This window comes from Euprymna scolopes, chromosome 21, assembly GCF_053919585.1.
Source record: "Euprymna scolopes isolate OS-2025 chromosome 21, ASM5391958v1, whole genome shotgun sequence".
NCBI lineage: Eukaryota > Metazoa > Mollusca > Cephalopoda > Sepiida > Sepiolidae > Euprymna > Euprymna scolopes.
In genome coordinates this window covers 41170188-41182233 of record NC_136502.1, presented here as the reverse complement: position 1 = coordinate 41182233, position 12046 = coordinate 41170188, and the positions used below count along the sequence as shown (strand labels likewise).

General features: G+C 30.4%; 1 protein-coding gene across 3 annotated transcripts in view; it reads left to right on the top strand.

The window, feature by feature from the left end:
* LOC145242163 (slit homolog 2 protein-like) overlaps positions 1–12046 on the top strand; it is a 594752-nt gene that overhangs the window by 527551 nt on the left and 55155 nt on the right. For all 3 annotated transcript variants that reach the window (XM_080105142.1, XM_080105141.1, XM_080105140.1), the window contains one exon: positions 9372–9443. In XM_080105142.1, coding sequence (XP_079961268.1) covers positions 9372–9443 — 72 coding nt within the window. The remainder of the gene's footprint in view (positions 1–9371; positions 9444–12046) is intronic.

Genomic DNA, 12046 nt, shown 5'->3' with positions numbered 1-12046 from the left:
ATCGACCACTTTTCTTCACCCGGTTGTTTTTTTTTTTTTTTTTTTTTTTTTACTTACTCGACACATCCATGCAACGCCGGATTGTTTTGTTTTCTTTATTTTTTTTTTTTATTTGGTGTGGGGGAGGGGGATTTTCACATTTATGTCATTTTTCCCCCGTTCGCTTCTTCTTTCTCTTTTTTTTTTTTTTTACGCTTCGCCCTTGCTCAATATCCTTACTGCACAACCTCTAAACACCCGGGCAACGCCGGGTATCCCACTTGTAGTTAAATAAAAGAACTTATATTACGGATTTAGTTTAAAGGAACACGATGGTCCCCTAGTAATTTTACATGTGCCCTGGGATTCCACGTTGACCCCAGTTGTGAATCACTGATCTATTTTTTTCGAATAATTTTACCAAAATTCTTCATAAGTTTTAGTTTCGGTTTCGACTCAAGCTGATGCATCCAGGTCATATGGATAGATATATTTATTTATTTTTTATTTTTGCAATAACAATTTTATAATATATAAGAATCGATCGAAAATCGACTCTATAATAATATATAGGAAATCTGCATGAATTAAAATATCATATTTAAGCGTATTTTACAACCGGGCTACGCCGGGCGTCCATACTAGCTTAGATAAATAATTTTACGTTTTTAACAAAAGAGCTACAATAATATCAGAGCGTCTCCATTTACGCTGAACATCTACAGAATGCAAACATCAATATATTACATATGAATGAGCTGCTGTGGAATTTCCACAGGTCCGCTAGTCTATATGAATACATGAGAAAGAGTTGCTTTCACCTCTTTCTCACAGTTATCTTTATCGTTATTTTCATGGCAAGTCCTCGTCTGAGCTCCAATCTATGGTCCCCCTTCGCCAAACATTCACGAGAAACACTCGTTCGGCTTAAAACACTATCAATAATTTACCCAACTCTTTATCTGCGCCTAAACCTAAGCGTAGATTCCATGAACAAAGCTTCTTTCTTAGAATTGCACACCTGTGGAACTCTCTTCCGTTTACCTGCTTTCCAGCTCACTACAATATGGCCGTCTTCAAGTCCAATGTAAACAAGTGCTTGATGAGCCGTTCCCCTTAAATAATCCAATTTACATAATTTACACTTCTTACAATTACTATTATATTGTCCTTTTGACCAATGCAAACTCTTTAACTCTTATCCTCGAGTGGCTTCCGGGCCTTGATAAGTGGTGATTCCTTTGTAAAAAAAAATGCTCACAGAAAAGTTTAGAATTAACTATTTATTAAAACGTAATCTAGAGAAGGCAATACATTGCAGAGGTGTATTGGATCGACTCAAACTGAAACAAATTATAATCAGATATAATTGTAAAATAAGAATTAGATTAAGCTATGCAGATTCATTTTATATTAATATATATGCATATATTTATTGTATTAATACAATATATATAAATATATATATATATAAATATATATATATTGTATTAATGCAATATATATATAATTTTTGTATTAATACAATATATATATATATGCATATATTTATAGTATTAATATAATATATATGCATATATTTATAGTATTAATACAATATATATATATATATACTAGCGGGGGGGTACCCGGCGTTGCCCGGGTGTTTGGAGGTGTAAAAAAAGTTTTAGTAGGAAGGTAGGATTGAACCCCGAAGCCTTGACGCAAAGGTGGAAACGAAAGGGGAAAAAGCCAGACACCTAAGCATCTAGCATTCATTTTCATTATTTTTCTCTTTTTATCTTAAACTAGCTGTACCCGGCCACGAGTTGCTGTGGCTCAGTTTGTTAAAATGGAACACATTGCTCAAGAAAAATTGCATTTTGTATTGTTTATTTACTTTTAATATTTTCTGCAATTTTCCCCCTCCAAAAAAGATTTCTTTTTTACCATAGATTGTTTTTTGCAGGAAAACATATACTTTTTAAGAAAATTGGCAGTAAACATTTCTTTTTGCAAACGGATTTTTTATTATAAAAAGAAAAGATGAATGCTTTATATGAACACTGTAAATAGTTAGGTGAAAGTAGAGAAAAGTTTGCCTTTTTTCAAGAGAATGTACAAATTAATTTTTTGTCAACAGATGTTAAGAAAATAAGCAGAAAAAATACTCCCATCATTGATTTAGTTATTCAACATTTAAAGAACGCTCGGTTAAATCCGGTGGAATGAAATGGAATCAGGGGGAGGATGGGGGGTCAAATTCTGCATGAGTACCATTCTGTTTAATTTCGTCTTGTATTCAATTTCTGAAGTGTGCTACCAGCGATTGCAAAGTAGCAAATGTAACGAAAATGCGAAAAATTCAACACTAAAATAATTTTAACAAGTGCCAGCTTCTAATAAAAAATCCTAATAAATCAATGCCCCTTATTTGTTCGGTTGTTGTAAAAATGGAAGGAAAACTTAAATTTTGCTCCATTGTAATTTTTTTATTAACCCAAAATTTAAAGTGTAGAACGATTGCCATTAAAACAATAAATAAATAAATAAAACAACCCACTTACCCGTTAAGAAAAGAAAAAAAACAATCATTTAAAATAATTTGTTGTTGACCTTTCAAAGTTGCTTTATTTCCAAATAACGTTTTCAATTATTTATTTGTTGGAATAAAAAAAACTATTTTATACAAATCCAATGTTGCTTTCATTACCAAATTGTTTTATGAAACTTTTAAATGTTTTACGAAAACTTTTCAATGATTCTTTTTCCAATTATATAGTTGCTTTAATTTCCAAAATACTTTTCGTAATATTTATTTTTCCAAGAAAAAAAGAAACTATTTTATAAAAATCCGATAATTCCAAGCTAATTAGTAAAGTCAACTCATAATCTAATGCAGTAAATATTACCAAAAAGGAAAATACCTTATTAGTGCTAAAAATGGCGTCAGTAGTAAAATTCATTTTGGTATGAGTTATATCGTAACGATGTTTACAACCGCAATGCAATCTGAAAAATGGGAACATGAAAAGAAACGAAACGAAAACATACGAAACGCAGTAAACGGGAACGTTGGTTTTTCGAGATGCATATAGAAATGCATTGTTTACATGTTTAAATGTAGTAATTCTCGATGTGAGTCGGTAAATATGTTAAAGCAGACTTAAATCGATTTGTTACTAATCGAGATTGATTTGTTCGTAATCACTGTAATTGAAAAAAGAAAGCAGCGAACGAAACGAAACGGAATGTAAAGAAAATGATATATAATATGTAAATGAAAGAAAAAGAAAAGGAGAGAAACGTTTTTTATCTTAATGTAATAATGTTTTGAAATAAATTGTAAATAAGCCAAGTATAATTATGCGTCGTGCGTTTCCCGTAGTAGGAAGCATTTCAGTTTTTGTATGTAACTACAAAACCCCAAACCGGTGTGCGTTTGTATTAGTTCCTCGTGAACGACGAAGCGGCGTTGTAAATGGAGAGCAGAGAGAGGAGGAATTAAGTGGAGAGAAAAATTTTACAACTTCCGTTGATTCTTACAGGTTTTGGCAGTAAACTCTCACCAGAAAAAATATAGGAATGTACGATTATCGAACAAGTGTTGTGTGATGGAAGCTCCGTATTTTATTGTAATGTAGTGGGGTTGTATATACTTATAAGTAATACTAGCAGGGTGACTCGACGTTGCCCGGAATTAAATGATGATCAACAAATGCTTCACACTTCAGTCGATTGGGGGGGCCATCGTGACATACCTGGAGAGAGCTTCACATGCCTCTCACAGTGACTTAGTCCACGATACATTGTAGTCTACATTGCACTGTAGAGAACCTACTGTCAATTTTATAATGGCTTGCATTAAACTTTAAAATGCAAAAGTCAAGTATCATACTTCAATTGTGCTCTAAACAGGAACATTCAGTTTGAACGCGCCCTTGTCATAATAAAGAACCTACTGTTGATTTTTTAATGTCTGGCATTACTGGTTGTGCGGTGGTAACGGCTTGAATTTAAGTTTAAAATGAAAAAGTTAAATATCATTGTGACATTTTGCTTTAAACAGAAACATTCATTTCGAACGCGCGCCTGTCGTATTCAAAGAACCTACTGTTGATTTTATATGTTGTGCCTTTCAGCTTGTGTGGTAATAAAATTTCTAGAATGCACTTATGATGTTAGGCTGTGTAAGATGTTAACTTTGGTTAAAGCCGGTTATTTCGATTATCGATTATTGCTACTTATCGAAGACATTCCGACACAAACCTATCGAAGAACACTGCCAGTCACATAAAGTACCTTCGTATGAAATTTCATAAAAATCGATCCAACTGTTTTTAGTCCATAGGGAACGAACTGGCAGACATACAGATACACATATAAATTCCTTTTATATAATAGTAGAGATATTATCGTCTAGTGTATATATATTTACATGTTGATATATTTGACCGTTTAGTGTATATACATTTATGTAATGATATATTTTATCCTGATCGTCTAGTGTATATGCATTCATGTGTTGATATATTTGATCGTCTAGTGTACATATATTTGTATTGATATATTTGATCGTCTAGTGTATATATATTTACGTTTTGATATATTTGATCATCGAATGTATATATATTTACGTGTTGATATATTTGATCATCTAGTGTATATATATTTATGTATTGATATATGTGATCATCTATTGTATATATATTTATGCATTGATATATTTGATCATCTATTGTATATATATTTACGTATTGATATATTTGATTGTCTAGTGATGATAATATGAACAGGGCATATAATAAAAAAAGGGACGGATAACAGAGAGGGAGAGAATGTTGACATCGGCCAATGAGGAAACATACCTGGTCCATCTTTGGTCTTGTTTGACGGGAAGCTGCAAAGAAGATTAATCCCAATGAACCAACCAATCTCGGATTGTCTTTTCAGCAACTTTATTCCGAATGTTTCCCCATTGGAAAACTGGTCACTGGTCTTACCTTTTTTTACATTTGATAGGCGTTAGACCTCTCGCTCCCCCCTGATGCTTCGAACCATTACGACCGGTCGGCTCCTCGACACTAACTTCTCTCCCTCTCCAAGGAGGGCTCAACTCTATCTAAAACTGTGCGTTTCTCAAAATCTATCTTCTTATCATAACGTCATCAATACAGGTAGCACTACGATCATCACCTAATGAATATATAATGTTTAAATAGGCATTCTTAAGTTGCTCGGATTATAACATTCCAAAGTTATTGTAAATACATATTTCATTATATAATATCTATTTTAGGTGACATTCCATTTAGACTTACGAAGCGCAACAACAATAATAATAATAATAATAATAATAATAATAATAATAATAATAATAATAATAATAATAATAATTGATTAGGATTATCTGGCTTTGCTCCAGTACGCTAATATATAGCAGTATGATATTTCGGGAAAATTTCCTTTCCTCAGATATGTGTTAGACCTTAGTTTAAACGTGAATACAGGGTCTATAGTCGAACACATATTTGAGGAGGATTGTTCACAAACAAATGCAACAGTTGCACGAAGCGATCGATCACTTGATAAGCACTAAGTTTCTGAAGCGATTTTATTTCTATGGCGATCAAAACAAATCGTCGTAACTAAGCCTATCATTATTTAAATCCTCGTATCGAAAATAATGATGAATCTGTTACGGAATAATTGCATTTTGATTAGCCGTGAATCAAACGCTGTCTAATCACATAATTTTAGCCGGTGGCTTTCGAAGTGTTTATAATAACCCCCCCTTTATAAGCGCACAAAATCATCGTCTCTCTGGGTTGACAAAGCATCAGTATTGTATAACCTGTTTTCGAAACCACCTGTTCGTAACTATGTCACTTTTAATCCGTTTAACTCATCCGACAAAAAAAAAATATCTTTCTTTCCCACGTCTCTACTCTGGTGAAAATAAAACTTTCGACACGCAATCAAAACGGCTTATTACAAAACCGTTTTCAAAAGATTTATGGGGCTTGTGTTAAACCGTATTGATTTGAACAGAGCTCTGCATGCATTTTTTACTGTACAAGCCGTTGTGGTCAGATTCGGGTCCGTTTTGTAATGATTTACAAAGTGTTTATAAAGTATGGGACGTGAATTCATCGGCTCCACTTCTTAACTACTTTTTCTTACACTTTTTATTTACTTTGTTCTTTCTGTCTTTAATTTTATTGGTCGAAAGGTAGAAAAAAAAGACGGAGAGGAAAGAAAAAATGGGGTTACAATTTGGTGTTATTACCATATATTTAGCAGTAGTAGTAGTAGTAGTAGTAGTAGTAGTAGTAGTAGTAGTAGTAGTAGTATCCACCACACAAGTTCCCCTTCAAAATAATGGAGTGGAAAATGATAAAATGTTAAATTTCTGTTACTATTCAAAAAATTAAGAGAGAGAGAGATAATATGCACACACACACACACACACACATATATATATATATATATATAGATAGATAATATATATACACATATATACATAGATAATATATATACACACATATATATATAGACAGATAATATATATACACGCACGTATATATACACACACATATATATGTATATATATACACATATATATAGATAGATAGTATATGTATACACATAGATATACACACACACATATATATATATAATATATATATACGTATATATACATATATAAGGACAAGTAGTTTATAAAATATTCTAAAAACACTTTGAAAAAGAGTTAAAAACATATTTAATTTTAAAAAGGAAACACTAAATAAGTGGATAGTCCTTAATCCACGGAGTTTCGAAGAAATACTTTCCTTCTCATCAGTGGGAAGGATTTAGCAAAATGGGGAATCGGATTTTACTTGCAAAAATATTTAATGAAACTACAAGTAAGTCATAGATCTTACTTGATAACAAAAAGTGAAGCAGAAGGAATAGGGTGAACAAAAAAGTGATTTCACGTGAATGGATAGTTTGGTTAAAGGTAAAACATCCAATTGGTAAAATCCAAAGATGCAGAATCCAAGAAAGTTAGTTTTCATTCGCACAAGTAAAATCCAAAGGAATCGCGTAATTGGAAGATGGTTCAAAGTAATCCAAAAGGCAGAAATCCGTGGAATAATTCACAAATCACGTAATTGGAAGATGATCCAAAGTAATCCAAATCGCAGAAATAATAATTGGAATAATTCACAAATAGGTACAAGGAAAAGGGAATATTATTAAAAGAAAGATAAAATGTGCGTAAAAATAGGAATGGAAGAAATTTACAACTCGACTGTCGAGGCAAGGCTGAATTAAGAAAAATCAGTGAAGAAGATAAAAAAATTATTATTTTATAAATATTAATTCTTTAATATTTATAACTTTTAGTTTTGCCATCTTGGATCATTTTGGTAATCTTATTCTGTAATTCTTATTTTATATGCATATATTTACATACATATATATATATACATATATATATATATATATTTATATATAAGTGAACGTGTCTGTGTATCTGTCTGCCTGTGTGTCTGTGTGTGTACATTTCCCTACGCAATAACTCTGTCAATTTAAAGTCTATGCTCAGCATACACCTCCAAACATCCGGGCAACGCCGGGCTGAAATGGTAGTATATCTAGAAAAGTGAGTGTGTGTGTGTGTGTGAGAGAGAGAGAGAGAGAGAGAGAGGACACTTCTCAACCTATATACTCAACGAATTTTTTATGTACAGTCTTGAAATTTGGTACATAGAATATTCAGACATGCGAAAAAAAACTTTTTAATCGGTTTTCATCCGGTAAAAGAGCTGCCAAAAGGAGTCAAAATTGAAAAATAGGTATGTGGTGGTGGTGGTGCTGGTGGTGGTGGTGGTGGTGGTGGTGATCGGATTTTTATCTGTTTTCAACTTTTTCACGACTGCGCATGCACGGACATGAAATATGACAGTATTTTTATGTTAAGTATAAGTTTATCTGAAAACACCTATTAAAGAGTTTGTCAAGCTAGCCTAATAGTAATTTTCCTGACGCAATGTCTTTAGGTTTTGGTTTCGATCTTAGCTAGAGTATTTTTTTTTACTTACAAGAAGTGAACAATTTAGAAAAAAACAAAAACAAAAAAAACATAATAGCATAAATCAGTTTCTATCCGGGTTTTTTTGTTGTTTTTTTACCACATTTTTAAAAAATAATTTAACGTTAGGTTTAATACCTACGATATTTCTCTTTATAATAAATGAGAATGAGTATCCTGCATGAATTAAAATATAATGTTGATGCAGAGAATAAAAAGACCAACACGTCATAGACACCCGCATGTCTAAAATTAATTTTATTTAGTTAAATATAATTAACTTTAGACATGCGGGTGTCTATGACGTGCTGGTCTTTTTCACTGTTTCATGATCATCGTTTTGTGAGCGGCCACGTCCTCTTAGTGGTCATTGATCGCCTCGTGTGTATAACTAAGACGAATAATACTTCTCATGCTGAAAAGATACAATGATATGTTGCTGAGTTTCTTAAAGGTTTTATTAGGAAAAAAAGACTGATAAATAATAATTATTTCCTTCTTACCTTACTAACTTAAGAAATGGACAAAGAAAGGCTTACATTCTAGCTCGGGAAATTAGAATTGCACAACGCAAAATAAAAAAAAAAAAGCTCTGCTTATATCTATCTGACTAATGAAACTAACGTCTTCTTGTAGACAACTAACTGTTCCTATCCAGTGTTGTCAGGGAGGCAGTGGGATCATTTTAGTTTTTAGTTTTTATTTCTTTGTAAATAAGATAGACAATTTATATTATATTCTTACAAATAAAATAGGAGTTATCTCCCTTGCTGATTTGTACTTTAAGATAATTATTCTATTTAAAAATGTTTTATGTTATAAATCGTCTGTTTTTACGACATTCTGATGCATTATGTATTAGCAAGTCAAAAGCAAAATTCGATTCATGAGCTTAAAAAAAAAAACTCCAGCCTCTGTCAAAATTTTTGACTCCTTATACCTTTTATAAGTACTTCCACTGTAAATACTCCATTCGTATCCGACTAGCAGCAAAATCACGCCCCTTCACTTCCTAGATGCTGGAAGATTTTCCACTCTGATAGCTGATTACCTTGGACCGCTTGAATCTGAAGTTATCTTTCTGCTCCTCGGTTCCCCGAACATATCAATATGATGAAATTGAAATGAAATGTGAATAAACAATTTGCTGCTCAACTCCTCACCTAGATTTCAACGATAACTCTGACCCTATCACAGTAGCCCATTAAACTTTATATATATATATATATATATATATATATATATATATATATATATATATATATATTATATAAACGCGTTATTATCTCATTTGTAGCACGTCTCACTTTTGATGTTTTCTATTTTTCAGGGATCTTAGCAACAACCAATTGGTAACACTTCCGGATCATGCCTTCGCCAACCTCTCTCATCTTTCCACATTGTAAGTAAATGAGAATAATTTAATATAGTTCCCGTAACAAAACTTACTTTTATGAAAATAGTATTACTACTCATAGTAAGAAAGGGATAGACAAGAAAATAATAGAATTTTAAAAGTTTTATATATATATATATATATATATATATATATACGAGCAAACAGTTAATTAAAAAACACTTTGAAAAAGAGTTCAAAACAAATTTAATCTGAAAAAGAAACACTAGATAAGTGGATAGTCCTTAATCCGCGGAGTTTCAAAGAAATAATCTCCTTCTCATCAGAAGGTAGGAAGGTAGGAATTAGCAAAATGCGGGATCGGATTTTGCATGCAAAAGTATTTGATGAAACAACAAGTAAGTCAAAGATCTTACTTGATAGCAAAAAAGTGAAGCAGAGGAAATATGGTGAAAAAAAATGGTGATTACACGTGAATGGATAGTCTGGTGGAAGATAAATAATCCAGTGACGGTAAAATCCAAATATATAACTTCAAGAAAGTTAATTATTTTTTATATATATATATATATATATATATATATATATATATATATTTATTATTATTATTATTATTATTATTATTATTATTATTATTAAATCTTTTTTACTGTTTACGATCGAAAATTGTGTTCTTGGAAAAAAGGTTGTTTTTTTTGGGGGGGGGTTAACATTTTGTATTCCTACACCTCTATCAAATAAAAAATGAATAAAGGAAAAGTATAAATATTTACGCTTTTCGTATTATATATATATATATATATATATATATATATATATATATATATATATATATATATACATCCTTAAACAAAAATGGAATGTGACCATGTTAGTCACTGTATTTTTAGAACTTTCAAAATCATAATGATAGATATCGCACTAATTTTCGACACCCATAACAAAATATACAAGTAAAAATTTGTAAAATGAAATTAATTCATCATAATTTTTACCCAAATTGAAGAGGAAGAATCAGGTTTATAATCGCACATACACACTGTACAAAGCGAACAGAATTTGATTTGAACGTCACGAAATAGACAAAACATAAATGATGAGAAAATAACAATAGTGTCGTACAATATGTCTCACAAAACATTAAAAATATGGAGAAAAAAAATTTTTTTTTTTTTGCTTACTCATAAAATGCGCTTTTCTTGGTTAAAATAGAATTGTTTATATCCAGTTATGGAGATTAAAATCAAAATATAAAAGACAATCCATTAACTAGGAACCCTAAAGCCGATTTTTCTCTGAGAGGCATACGAAACTCAACTGACCTTGTAACACTTAAACAATCAACTAACCATGCCTACCCCTGTCTGTCCATCTGCTGGAATATATATATATATATATATATATATATATATATATATATATATATATATATATATATATATATATATATATATATATATATATATATATATATATATATATGAGAGAGAGATAATAGGTATGGCACTAATTGTGGACACTCATAACAAAAAATACCAGTAAAAACTGGTAAAATTAAATTAATTTGTCATAATTTTTACCATATATTGAAGACGAAGGATCCGGGTTCAAATCGCATATAAACATTCTTTATTTTAAACTGAATAAAACAGACGAAATTTGATTTGTGCATCATAAAATAACCAAATGATAATAAAATGAGAAATTCACATAGCATCGCAGACAGAGAACAGGTCTTATAAAACATTAAAAGTATTAAAAAAAAAAAAAAAACTTAGTACAAATATATGAGCATAGTATACCTTTTTAAAGTTCTGGTCCAATCATTATTTAAAGTGAAGTATAACACTAAAAGCCTTACCTTTGATTTGAAATATTATGAAAACGACATATATAGATGTGTGTGTCCAAAAAAAAAATTCACTTTTAAGCAAACAACACCTAAAACAATTAACTTCTGGTTTAATATGGAGGCCGTTAACTGACAAAATTTTCTTTATTGTTAATTTTCAACATCGTAAAAAGTAATATTTAAATCATTTTTTTTATTATTATTAAATACCTATTTATTCTAGTTAATATCAATTTTACTTCATAAAACTAAGCTTCTTTATCTTAACTAAATCCTTTGATTAACTTTATCTGAAAATCATTTTCAATTCAAATTTTTGTATGGAATTATAAACTAAAAATCACGTTTAATATTATCGAATTGTAAAACATGCCGTGCACAAAGATATTTAATTAACTCTGAACTCGTAATTGTTTCAGTTATTTGGTTTAGAAATTATATTTTTGTTGTGACAAAGAAACAAGTGCGAACAGATTTTTGTATCATCGGTCTACCATACAAAAAAATTATTCACGTTCGATTTCTAAATATATTTTAATTATTCACTATTCAAAAACGGCATAAATTAAAAAAATATATTTTTTTTAATTATTCACAGTAAGATTGTCTGTTTATTCATAGTAAGTTTTAAGATGAAATCTTGCACAATGTTTTAACGGACTCTGAAAAAATCACTTATTAAAAATAAGTAAATTTTTCGAAACTTTTTTAAAAATTCACAGGCAAAAGTTATCAAATGAATAATAAAAAACATTTTTTCGTAAAAGTTAAATAATTTTCATATATTTTCCAATTA